The 14,374-nt window shown below is 38.2% G+C and overlaps 1 protein-coding gene across 6 annotated transcripts in view; it reads right to left on the minus strand.

Annotated features, from left to right (window-relative positions):
* Positions 1–14,374, minus strand: part of CDK14 (cyclin dependent kinase 14) — a 324,092-nt gene that overhangs the window by 158,296 nt on the left and 151,422 nt on the right. For all 6 annotated transcript variants that reach the window (XM_065830694.2, XM_065830693.2, XM_071805144.1 and 3 more), the window contains one exon: positions 3,050–3,173. In XM_065830694.2, coding sequence (XP_065686766.1) covers positions 3,050–3,173 — 124 coding nt within the window. The remainder of the gene's footprint in view (positions 1–3,049; positions 3,174–14,374) is intronic.

Consider the following 14,374-nt stretch of genomic DNA (forward strand, 5'->3'; position numbering starts at 1 on the left):
TTCATAGCAATAATTACTCAAGATATAGTGTGCCCTGTTATATCTTCTCCAGAAAGCCATTTTTTTACAGCTCACCCATTTTTAATTTGATAAAGCCTCTATGTTCTGTTCTTCCTTTTCATTTGATCACTGAGTCTTCTCATAAATGTTCATTTCCTAGCAGCTACAGCACAATGAACAGAAAAGCAAACCACCGTTCATCTGAACAAAGACACTCCCACACAGTGGAGTAGCTATGTCTGGGAGCCGTGCTGTAGAAAAACACATGCCCACGGTTATTCAGAGATTCCACTTCAGCCGCAGTGCAATGCACTAGCAGGCATGAATAGCCTTTCTTTTACCTTGTTTATTCAAGAACTATGATCTACTGCAGTCTGCTTCTAAGTATTTGATATCTTACACTAAGGAGATTAAATAAACCTGATGCCAAATGGAAAACTTCGGCCACATTGTTGATTTTTTGTAAACTCATGAAACCAAAATCTGAAGGTCTTGTCCTTAGAGACTAAAAAGCCTTTGCTCTAGGATTTTATATTTATCGTGCTATCAAAGTCAATCCTATCTCTGACAGAAACTGATTTCTTGATAGGTTCTCTCCTGCCTTGAGTGCATTTGAAAGCAAAACACCCATCTCTCCAATTTCTATACTGCTCCTCACGTAATTAATCAAAAAATACAATCTAAACCGGCTTCCTTTCCAAGTGCATTACTTCAATTTAGTCATTTGTGGGAGAAAAACATAAAAAGGACTGTATTTCACATCTTGTTTAAGAAGAGTCTTTCATACCAGGAAGGTGGAAGATGGGCTGTAATAATACAGTGTTTAAATAAGTAAATACGCACAGGGGTGCACACAGAGAGCACATGGGTGTGCTCTCATTTCTCATGTCTCCAGTGAAAGAGGTCATGACCCTTCAGACTTTAACCTCATCACTTCTAATTTTTCATCTTGGTTCTCAGAAGAGAAATTTAACCCATCTGGTTTTCAATTTTATGAGGTCATGAGCCATGAAAGAAAATATAGCTTTAAAAAAATGGAGCTATATAATCTTCTCTCAGTGTCTAAGAGTAGATTATGCAGATGTTTCCATTACGTCAGGACAAACTTACAAAAGAAAAGAAATCCTCTCCACGATACTACAAATTCATTTGTCTACTACTGGATATTTCTTTTTCATTGCGCTTACACATGTCTAGTCTCTCTCACAAAATAATACACAATAGTCAACTTTAAATTCCCACTAACACAAAGCTGGGAAAATCTGCTTTTGATGTCATCCCTGTTTAGCCTGGTGCCACAGTGAGGCAATAACTTCATCAGAAGTGATGGTCACATTTCCTACTACAGCAGGGCAAAACAAAACATCCCACCCTTTCTTCTGCTTTACGGCAACATCGGGCACTACAACAGAGAGAGATCAACCTGCATCTGAGCTGGACAATTCATTGTTCACACCTCCAGCAAGGTATTTAACAGGGCTGGTGAAATATGTTCTTTGTTGTTTTCTTAAAACAGCTGAAAAGTTTGCAGCTCCCCTCTCCCCAGTCACAAAAGCCATAAGGTTTCACCAGCGCCACCCCCTCCCCTAAAACCCACATACCATATGAAACATTTTACAGTCAAAAATGTTCGTAAGATCATCTACAAAAAGTTTTCAGTGTCCGCCAAAGCTAGAGCACCATCATCACAGTCTCTTGAAGGACTTAACACACGGCAATACTTGGAAGTCAGATAAGGTCGTAGTGTTTTACACATATAAATGATACAACAAAACCAGTTGTCTCAAACAGCACAGCACCCTCAACAGAGGACTAACCCATATTTCACTACAAAAACACTTAACAGTTCACCTGTTTCATGTATTTAAGAGAGGAAGTCTCACAGTAAAATGCAACATGTGAGAATGCTTTTTTAAGCATATCTTTAAAACACTTCTGGCATCTTCCAAATTTTGAAAAACACCAACAGAAAATGATATGTAAAACCAGATAATAATTATTTCTAATACTATTTCTCTAACTGCCTTACAATTCAAAGGCTAGTAGGTTCTTATGGACTGTGTCCACCTGAAGTCCTGTTCCTTTCTCCAGCATAGCAAATACACACTGAGCTGCTAATTGCAGTAATGCTAATTAAAAGACAAAAAAAATGACTACATTAACGGTGACATTGCCAATTAGCTCATAAGGCTACCTCATTACTGCTGGTGAATGAAATGTGATACCAGTCATAAAAATAAAAGGGATTTCAAAAAAGCTGATGGATCACATTTTCAGCTTACTTCAGAAGTTCTGTTGGAATCAGCTGAAAAGGTGACCCACAGGAAAGAAATTCCTGTAACATTTTGTAAAAATTACTGAAAAGAAATGTTGCCATTTTCCACATCTTCATTCACAATGATTTTCAGAGGAAAGAGTACTGCCCTAGTGTAGACACTAAAAAGTATTGGGGGGGGGAGGAAAAAAAAAAAAGCAAAAAGGATAACCTTTCAGTGGACTATTTCTCCTGGTTTTATACTCCACATAAAGCTTCCCCATGAGGGCCTAATGAATACATAAAGGAGTCCAGGTGATTCTAGTTGCCTTTATTCTTTAGAAGGAATATGTATTCTTGTGTCCTTCAGTCTCTTTCAATTACCATTTTATGAAATTTCATGCAGATTTCCACAACCCTAGAGCTGCTTGCATAAAGCGATTGTGCTCTTCATAGATTCTGTACTTCCTCAGCTTGCTCTCTTTTTTTTTTTTTTCTTTTCTTTTTAAAGGTTTCGAATTCTACTTCAGAGGTCTCCTGGTAAATAAAATTGAAATACTTTCAGCATTATCTTCCTGGTGAGAACTGGAGTATATATTTGTTTTTCACTTGCTCCCTTTTAATCAAGCATTTTGTTGACCATAATCAATTTCTTCGCTCAAGAGAAAAATGTGCAATTATCTACAATGAAGAAGGTGTGTCTAAGGAATAGGGTGGGGGAAGAGAAATCAATGGAACCATCTGTCTGACATTCCTACAACATTATAAGAGACTTGTAATTAACTGCTTGCCTACCAAAGTCTGCCAGCTTTAACTCCCCCGTGTCACTGATCAGAAGATTCTGTGGTTTCAGGTCCCTGTGCAAAATGTAACGCTGGTGGATGTAAGACAGTCCTCGCAGCAACTGAAATAAAAATAACTGAAAAAGAGGGGGACAAAAAATGACCTCTGTTAATATTTTGCATATAACCACAGGTGATTTCTTCACAATATGCAGGGTGCTTGCATATTGTGGTAACATTGTGTCAGAATTCCTCCCAAACTGGCGTTAATTCCCACCCAAATTTAACACAACAGAAATTCATTCTAAAAAAGTATGTACTTTGTAAGGACTAACCCCAGCCTCCAAGCCCTACTATACCATAGATTCAATTTGCCTGCTTTAAAAAGAACAAGAGTAATACAACCATGTGCAGAAGGCTCAGTTTCTACCAAATTATAATTATATTCCATTTACCCATATGGCCTTAGAGATTAGGTGGTAGCCTGAAGACAGATGTGTATCTTCACTAATTATAGGAAACAACAGTACAGGGTGGATAGGGATGGGGAGATAAGGCTGGGGGATGGAGCACTGGAGCTAAAACAAAGAGATTAATAGTACAACAATAATGCCTGTGTATCCAAGGAAATCTGCAAGTATGATAGGCTTTCTCCTTCAAAGTTTCGTTTAATGGGAGTTGCTTATGTATTTTTCATTAGGAAATAATAATTCTCACTGAACCTAAAGATGACTTTTGAAACCTACGTATAATAGTCTTTAAGGTAAATGTAGATGGGACCCTAACTCACCCTTGTGTTTCTTTTAACCATTCACTGGACTCTACAGATGCTTTCCCTGCAGCTAACAGTTGACATTGTGTATTTTTTTAGTTCACAGTTACAAACAAAGAGCTGGATGGTGGACATATTTTGTCATTCACTTTTCAACTGCTCTCCTATAATTCTCCTGCGTTGTTATTGGCACCTGCAGTTAAAGGCTGTAAGCAGTACTCATAGACTGTCAATACAAAGAGTGAATTATTGTTTCCCAGGAATTTTCTTCACAGTTTTGAAAAATCTCTCCTAATATACAGACCCTCCCTGTCGCCTGAAATATTTTAAGAAATACTACAGTTTCCAAATGGGAACGCAAAAAGCCTTTGCAAAGCCAAACACAGAGGATTCAAGAATGGATATGGACCTCATACCTCACAGCTCAGCAGCTGGTGAAATGCACTCTCTTGGAATATGTGGAAACTACAGCAAAGATTTGGGAAAAGTCAGTGCAGGCATATGAGAATTTCTAATTAACTTGCAACACAAGCATCCTATTTAGTGACTGCTGAAGTGAGGAGACATTATAAAAAGGGTTACAAAATCTGATCATAGAAGAGAATAAAGGCTGACAAGAAAGAAACAGAAATGTCATGTTACTGAAGTTGAAATAAATTTAATTGCATTTCATTTTTTTTCCCCGAGTGCAGACACAATACACTGTATGTTTAGCTATTTAGCCAGGGCCCTATCAATCACCGTCTTACCAGGGCTGGGTCTAACAATGTGCTGAGGCAAAATACAGAAACAAAAGAAATAATAGCAGGAAAGTCATGAGTAACATGCACATTCCTTTTTGAATTGTGGTTAAAACGGAACTCATGGTACCAAAAACTATTTTAATAAGGGCAGGAAGCAGAAATGGCTTTTACTACAGCCTTAAAATCTAAATCAATTTCTATTAAATTACTTCAAAATAATATTTTTTTTAAAATTAAAAGATAGGGAAAATATCCAGTTCACGAGGCTAAATCAGTGGTATTTAACTTCAAATATTATTTTTAAATATGCAAAGAAATTTCAGTTATCACCTTATCCTACAGCACTCTAATTTTTATAACTCAAAATATATTTATTAATGTGGGCTTTCATTTGGCTTTAAGGCAAAGAGTCAAGTCATTTTATGTAACGTGCTAAGAAATAAAGCCAACAACTTCACAGCTCAACAGAAGCAGCATCTACTCTTGAGGACAGCTTTGGAACATAGTTTTATTTCAAGCTTGTAGACACGCTGTACTCATCAAGTACATTCCCAAAAGTCAATTAATTCACTCATATACACTGTATCAATTATTTTCTCCTTTGAGGAAGATCATGACAGAGAACGGGAAAAAAACTCCCTGAATTTTTCACAGGGTAAACTCAGCTATTGTTTGGTTGCTTTCTCTTTTCTCTTTACCTTTGTTTTTCTTTGGCAATATTAAATGTGAAAAGAGTTAAGTTAAAACACAAGCCTAATGCCCAGCAGGAGAGCGTTCTGCAAATCACAGGTCCTTTGGAATTGCTCAGGAAGAGAGAACAGTAGAAGAGGCTCTCCACTCCCAATGGTTCCCCACTTCACAAAAAGAAGAGACGAATTGGAAAGAGCCATTTCTGACAGCTCAGGAAACACCTCTGCCTTCTCACAGATAATTTCCCTCCCTTCTCCTTGAGGAAAGCCCTCTCCAAGAAACCTGTTCCCCTTCAAGACTATCTGCATTGCCTTTGCAAGGATGGATATCACTGCTGGATGTGGTACCACCACCTCTTACCCATATAGCTGATCTGAAATAGGCAAATCACCTATCATGGTCATACTCTGACCTTACTTGCTCCTTCCCCCCCTTACTTAATTCTGACCACTATGCAACGTCAGCCTGGAGATTGTGAACAAGCAACTGAACAGCCATTTCTCCAAGGTCATGGGCTGGCAGCCCTGCAGACCAGAGGACAACTCTAAAAGCAGGCAATGGCAAATCTCATATGCATGTAGCTTATTAGTAAGAACAAGGGTTTTGGTGTTAAAATGAGAGACTCACAAAATTACAAGGATTATTTTGATAAGAGTTGGAAAAGACAGAAAACACGAATGAGATTTGCCTCTAGAAGTCAGGTTTTCAGCAAGGCTTAATATTAAGAGGCTCAACACTTTACATTCAGACCAAAAAAGATTAATACCTGTGCTTCAGGCCTTGCTTTTTTATTATAGCCATGAAATAGTACCCTTTTGCCCCCTAAAAGTTATGCAGCTCTCACTTCAATAAGCAACATATTTTAATGAAGAGTTTTCATTGTCAGTGAGAAAAATGCATGCAGGTCAAAGCTAATTTGAGGTTTACAGACTGCAATATTAAAAGAATGTTTAAACTTATATGAAGAAGTTCTCAAGTCTACAAAAAGGTTAGGACCTACATAGTCTAGTTCAAGTTTAAGGCCTGGAGAGCCACTTGAGCTGCACGCAGCCTTTGACCAAATTCTTGTTTAAAGTAATTACATTTTCTGAGAGACTTGACAGCTGCCTGGATGAACAGCCCTGCTTTCATGGTGTTTTTAATGAGCGTAGGTGAGTGTATGAGCTAGACCAACCATTACATGCACACAACTAAAAGATGCAAGATGGCTCATGTGCAGCAGAATGCTTTACTACCTTGTTGGCCTCTGAATGTCACACAGGATCTTGAGCCCTTCTCATCCAAATGAGCTTATAAGGTGAATACTTACACAGGCTATCCAAAGCACATCTAATGAGTGGGACTGATGGGAGCTAACACTTTCTGACTTAGGTTCAGAAAGCTCTGATTAGTGTGATGATAAAGGGGGATGCTCATGTACAGGTCATCTGTGTAGAAGTGCCCAGATGACTCCACATAGTTGCTCTCCATTCCTAGAAACAGTACAGAGTTCCTGGCAAAGGATGGAGGGGTAAGTGAAAAGCAGAAAGAAATCCGCAACAAGACCAGAGAGATTCTCCAGAAAATGTACCATTTCTACACAGCATCTCCTGAGGTATGAAGGACCCCAATGACAAGAAGGATGCTGCCCAAGAGCACGAACTAATGAGGCCTGTGGGAGGCTTCTTAAAGTCTTTCCCTGATGGCACAGAGGGATTTCTGAATGATTGCCTGCATCTGAGCTCCCTTACTACATGTTGCATGTGGGAATAAAGGACCTGGCCCTAGATACAGAAATAAAAAGCTACATGGAAACTTCTAGTCTATAGAAGATGCACAAAACTCTCGGCTCTGTTCTCTCCACAGCAAGAGACTGCAAATGGAGCTGAGCTAACCTGGACCAGGACTTCACGTCAGTTCAGAAGAAAGCTGAAGGCAAGATTAGATTAATGTGCCGGTCCTTTATCAAGCTCATATTGCTGTATTAGCATAGTTACTTTTGAAAAGTGGTACACAATACTGCACAAGCTTTATTATCACTCATCACCGATAACGCAAATGCTCCTGCTTGCTCTATGTATCAAAGCACACCAGCTGGGTGTCACAGAAGCACCTGAATCCCTTTGTGTGCACTCAGCATCAATCAAAATCATATTCAATCTTAATAGGCCATCAAATCTAAAAATACCAGTATAAGAAACCCAACCCAGGACACCTCACCCCATGCTTGCAACCAGTGCACTTCTTCTGTCATGCAGAGGATATTACAGGCTTCTGTGAATTATTGGGTAATACTTACAAAGGCAAAAGGAGGTAATAAATCCCCATAGTACTATCTCGCAGCCTTGGAAATAACAACCGAACACAATGCCCAGTTATGTTTCAGTTTACTAGGTTTTTTTGGGAGTTTTAGAACTACTTGTTTTAAACCATCAACATCAGAAAAAAGTACCTGGTAATACGTATTATGACAGAAGCAATGAGAAATGTCTCGCTGTGACTTCTGCTAGCATGTCAATAGCTCATCAAGTACAATCTTTTTTAACACTGTTGGTTTGCTATTCTTTGCACCCCTCCCAACCAGGATAATACCCATGAGATAAAAGCCATCTTGCCACTTCTAACAGTGTCCTGGGGAAATAGTGACCTTTTTTGGTCAAAGCTTTGTAGACTCTCTTGCTTAAATTGTCAGAAGAAAAGATTAATGGACAAGTGTTGACTTGAGATTAAATTGCATCCCTAGGAATAAAGGATCCCGTCTGAATAAAAATTTGTTAGCCATTTGAAACAGCATTATTTTCATGATCATAACAAGCTTTATTTCAATAAAAGGTTCTCCTATTCAGCCTCCCTGGAACTGTGTTCTCTCCAACAAAAATGTTAAAATCATTCACTCCAAAATGCATTTATAAGGGCTTCTAACTTGTTTCTGCATTCCTTACATGAGAGTCTTATGAAAGACAACATCATACAGAAATGGATTCAATAGAAAAATGCATTCAAAACAAAAATAAATAAATAAATAAATAAATAAATAAATAAATAAATAAATAAATAGAGATTTTCCACTTATTTGCAGCAAAACTGCAAAGGAAGGAGATTGGAAAGTGTTAATTTGTTAACTTTTATTCCCTTTGATGTTCTTTTAATCATTTTTTGCCCCCTCTGGGTACTACTACAGCCATTTGCAATGAGGAAGGTGTGCTTAATTAAATAAGTGTAAGGACACTCCTATATGATCAGTTATAGTCATCTGCTCGTGTTCAATAAGCGGAAGAGTCACTCAGATTTTTTTCTCCTGAATAGCAAAGAAAAAATAAATTCCATTCAATTAAATCTCCTTCTCTACCTTTCCCCAGTTCACTTCCATGCTGCTCAGGGTGGCAATTGGTGCCTCACCAATTTTAGAGACACTGGAAAGTGTTTTCTTCATCCTTACAATATTCTTGTGGGGTTTTTTGCCATATGTGAACCATACGGATCACACAGACAATAAATTACACACACACACACAAAGTAGATATGAAAGTGACATTCTTCTAGCATGAATTTTAACATACTGATAAAGATTCTGCATTTACTGTTCACAGTTGTGCATATTATCAAATCATTACTTAAAGTGACAAGACTGACATAGAGTGAAATGCTGATGCCATATTTAATGTCTGATAACTAAAAAGTCTAATTTAAATAATCAATTCTCAATGCCATGTGTAAAAGACGACCTTAATTTGGCATAACATTATTCTGCCTGCTGTACACCTGCTTGTTCGCTGAATAGGGAATGAAAAATAGCAACTTCTCAACCACATTAAACAGCATTGCTTCCTACTTAGCATATCTGTCGAAACATGTTTTTAATTCAACTCTACATAAGCAGCTTCCTTAATTTCAGTGAACAGGAAAGAAACTTCAAAAGTATGACATTAGTTATCCAGTAACAACCGATAAAATTAAAAGGACCACCACAGCAGCTATTCACCTTACAGTAAAAGAGTGTTTTCTCCAAACTCCAGTAAGACAACATGATAGGTGAAACAAGACATGAAATTTCATCATCACTGGATGTATTATCATGGTTTAATTGCCCAGTTCCTGTATACCTAAGTCTATGGCAGTCAACGTTCTGGTCAGACACCTGTAGTTACACACAGGTGCTCACATGCCACAGCTTCCCCTACATCATATAATCACACATTTGTCACAGGTGGATGCAGGACTGGACATGGGATTCAACACACATTTCCCAGAAAAAGGGAACACAAATCTATTGTCCATGCCACAGACATTAATACAATCACAGGATGGAAAGAAAATAGAAGCACACCAGGGAAGTCTACATCGATAACACAACTGTAACCTACAAATCATTTTTATCATACTTTTCAGATACTATGCTTTATTAGCAAGCATACATTTTTACATCTTACTAATAATGAATGGAGCTACTGCTTAGCAAGAGCCAGTACACAACATGCTGCTGCTGCCAGGGTTCAAGCAGCTGCACATCAAATGCAGTAAAGTCTCACATGGATGGGAGGCAGGAGCTGCCTAATCCTGCTACATTCTGAATGCTTCCCTACCCTGTGTGCTTCAGATTATCCTAAAGCTATAATCAGTCCGATGATTAATATTTACGTTTACAAAAGACATCAGATGACAACTACCCTGTGGCTTTGACTCAGATTATTAATTTTCACATTAGTCATTAAATGGCCAAATCATTCATCTGACAAAAAAGATTCAACTTTAAAAACTGCAACTGTTAAGGAAAATGTTCACAGTACTGCAGTATGGAGAGGAATAAATGAATACCACAAGTGATTATGTGCCAGAGATTTCTGATAACATCAGATAACATTCACTGTATTTCAACATTTTCAATTCAATGTGCACACTTCATGTTTGTTTAGGAGGCCAGTATTAAAATCTTGGCTTAATATATCCAATATTTTTATTATATCTGATTTGGGATTTGGGGCTTTGTTTGTTTGTTTGTTTTTTAACTGAGAGTGCTATAAAGTTGAGCAATCTCTTCTTAAGCGTTTAGCACAGAAAAATGTTGCAGCATCCCATTATGCTTCAATAATTCCTATTAATTACATTTCTTTTAAACTATTTTTGTAGAAGTTTTAAGACTGAAACATAAGCATATTTTTTATGGTGTTATTGGGCTGTCCTAGGAAACGATATCCAAATTCCACTCCACACTTTGCCACACACGTTTACATGTCACCTGGAGAGTAAACTGTGTTCTCTGACCCAGTATTACAGCGATAAAACACATTTTCAAAGGTAGTGGTGGGCGTGGGGCTAAGTTGATTGAGGTGTGCCTTCAAAAATATCCATCACGTATGCATAGAAAACTGCTGTGTCCTGCTTCCTAGGCACAAGGAAGGCTCAGAACTGAGATGAGTGAGACCTGAAGTCTTGAATGTGCCTGGGAGAAGGCTGAATATTGCTGTTCCATGTGTGCAAAGTTCAACAAGAGGGTCTGCCTGTTTCTTGTTATCACTTTTTGGCCCTGGGAAGAGAAAATGTGCTCAGGGAGAACAGCAAATTAGAGCAGCAATATTAGATGGAATAAGAACAAACTGAAAGTTGCTTCTCCCACTGGTCACAGTAGATGACAGGAGCCTTCCAAATTGCCCGAAGTAAAAGATTTTCAGAGTGATTAAGAGACAAAGATAGTTTTTGTCTGGTTGACAAACCTTTTGTCATTCAGATTGGTGTTGCATGGATTAAGGAATAGTGGGTCAGAGGCAAGCGTCTTTTTATTTTGTCAAAGGTGGTTTTTTTGAAGTTAAATGTTCACACAAATCGGTATTACCTCTCATACTGGAAGTAGAGAGAAAAAGGTAGAGAGAAAAAACTGAGGATGCTTTTCCCAAAAGACTACAGATATTTCAATGCAGCATCACTAATTAAAAAGCAAATCAGCTTTCATTAATAGATTTATTTTTACGGCAGGAATGCACACAAGCAATGCAGGCATGACAGAGCCAAGCCTGTGCTCCACTTTTTCCACCGGTAATAGCAGTTACAGAAAACAGGCCCAACTATAAAACAAATGCATCAAAACATAAAGATGAATTTACTTGCATTTCTCGGAATGTAATAATATGGAGTAAAAGATGCAGTTAAAAGAAAGATGATATTTCAAAGGTTAAAAGAAGTTTAAACCAGTTACATTTTCACAGAACATGCTGAAATGTACAAAAATGATACTTAAAAATTAAATTATGAATTTACAAAACAAAAACCATTTATGCACAGCTGCAAACAAAGGTACAGAAAAAACAAGATGACAAGTGAAAAGGCTGGTAGAGACAGCCCTGTACCAAACAGAAAGAAGCATAAATTGGAATGAAGGTCTTAATAAAAAAATGACTGGCAGGGTCAGTTCGCTGCTGTGACCATTAGAGTTCCTGTTTTAGGAAGCAATCCAGATGTTTCAACTGAGAGTCCAAGAAGGATGAACTACCTCTGAAGGCAGGAAGATCTGTAGAAAGAAAGCCAGGAGTGCAGACTTCAGCAGTCCAGGCCAAGAGGAACAGCACAGGGAGAGTCAGGAGCGAGTCTTGTACCTCAGTTTGCCACAGCCACATTTTAGAGTTTGACAAGCACTGCACGGTACACAACTACCCATCAACTCTTAGCTCCAACCGTGTGCAGGCTGTGGCAGTAACTTCCAACAGACACATAATTATATGTGAGGCCATGTACCTAAGATTTATTGCTTGCCTTCAGTTTTGGAAAGACTGAGAAAGACATCTTCAAAACTAGAGAAGATGAGGCTGTGCCCAGTAAATAGAGACTTGTTGACCAATTAACTTTTCTGTCCTGATCTCTAACTATAATACTGTACACAGTATATTAACATATAGTTATAAATAAATGTTAGATATGCAGGCTTGCTAATTACCAAAGATGTATATAATTGCGTATTTGGAGCTAACAGAGTTTGAAGAATCTATGTGTTGACACAACTTGACTTCTGCCAATTTCCCTTCTAGCCGATAAAGATGTTGCAGGTACCTAATCACATTTGTGTCACCAGGATACTTAGTTCAACATTCTCAGGGCCACGTATCTCAAAAAAATAACTTAAAATAATAATGTCTCAGCCTCACACACAAATTCTTGGAAGGGTTTAACACCTGATGTTATTTGTGAGACTTGGGCCTCCACACATGAATTACAAAATTCTGAAATCATTATGTGTGAATACATATGTACCACTAAAAATGTTAAACCTAATAGTTCAGGAAGCAATATTTTTTCTTTGCTTAAACATACTGTCCAAAGACTTCTACAACTGCCAACTGAAACATCTGCCTTTATACTTCCACAGACTTATAATATTCTTCTTACTCTTTATTTAAAATGTTTAAGTGACAGTGAATAGCCTATTTGAAGCCATAAAGAAAGGCAATGTCAAACACAACACCCAAGGGGACAGCAATATGTGTGTCCATCAAAGTAATCTGGATTTTATTCTGTTTATGACCCTTTATCTAAAAGTAAGCCTGAGGGAACAAGCATTTTCTTTAGCTTGTAAATACAGAGAAAATTCAGAAATATAATTAGGCTGAAGATGTTCTATAGAAACAAAAGCTGTAAGTAGCAGCTTTGCTTCTCCATTCCCATAAAGTACTGTTTTACAAGAACTACTGTATAATATTCTTTGGAAAAAGAAAGACGTGTGATTATGTGGTTTCGTATTTATAATAACTGGCAACAAGCCAGAAAGGAATATTCACCAGTAGGCAATACCTTCCTCAAGAACAAAATTAAAAGGCGGGGGGCCTTCTGTCATACTGCGAGAGCATCAATGGCTTAATCCCACAGGTCAGCCCCAGAGACCTGAGACTAATTTATTGCTACTGGAATATAATTGCTCAACTGGAAATTTTTTCAAATGGATTTAGGGATCACATAACCAGTGATTCTGAACAAACACTGTCTAAAAGTCTGACTAAGAGTGGAATTCCTGAAGGACCTCTTGCAAGAAGGGGCTGGCAGGGAGAGAGGGCTAATTAACATGGCTCAGCTCAACCCTCAAAAATCAGCTGAAACTCCAGACTGACAACTCTGTCCAGAAGCTAAAACCAAAATAGGTGACAAAGCCTCACAAACACAATTACATAAGTTGGAAATCTGAGTACAGCACAACAAAGCATTAAGATATTATCTAGTAACCATCTGATCTCCCCTGTAAGAAGAGGGCAGCGCAAGCTTTTACTTTTGCATGCTGGTGAAGGTCTGAGAGCTGTTAGCGTATGTGACTGGGTTCTGTTCTCTCTACAATTCCTGTCCTCCCAGCTGAAGACATCACTCTGTTGAACCAAGCAGGTATTTTTCACTCAAAGCAGGTATTTAACTGAAAACTCCAGGTGTGTTGATTCAGTTATAAAATGGTAGGAGCTCAAATCATCATGCTAGGTTTTAATTAAGTACTGCTGTAGATTAAAGCTAGCCTTTGCTGCTGGCCTGGCACAAGCATCTACCAAATATGTATAACCCATTTTCATTAATATTATTTAACAGAAAAAAAATATTGTCCAATGGGATGCTCATGTTAGAAGAGTAGTTACATCTGCTCCAACTTCCCAACATTTTTTTCTCTTTTTTTCCAGTTTCCTTTTTATTAATAATCCATCTGGACTTTAAAAAGCTTAAACTAGCAGTACACCAAGACTCTACACTTGGCTATTCAAAGAAATATTTCTAATGTGCCCCTATGCATCGGAAATGCTGCTGAACACTGTTGTTAGATGGTAAAAGACACCACAGGAATACATATGGCAAAATCTGAAAGGGAAATGCTGCTGCAGCTCCCTCCGCAGCTTCTGTTTTAGAAGACAGGTATCTCGGGATTTAAAGGAGTGATGTATTAGCAAGCCCAATTACCTGCGTATGCCTCTCCTCAAAGAAAAGCTCGCTGGGCCCTGATACGATCAAGAAAAAGAAGAGTTACGTGACTTATGATGTCTTCTCAGTGGGGAACAATTACAGCTACAATGACTGCTGCGTATTAGATCTTGAGCTATACAGCACTGCAGTCTTGGAGCAGGTCTTACAAATCTGAAGCAGCACGAAGAACTTTCAAAGCCAGTCTTAGCTTATCCCAAACCTCAGAGAGCCAAACGTA

This window comes from Patagioenas fasciata, chromosome 2 (assembly GCF_037038585.1).
Source record: "Patagioenas fasciata isolate bPatFas1 chromosome 2, bPatFas1.hap1, whole genome shotgun sequence".
NCBI classification, from domain to species: domain Eukaryota; kingdom Metazoa; phylum Chordata; class Aves; order Columbiformes; family Columbidae; genus Patagioenas; species Patagioenas fasciata.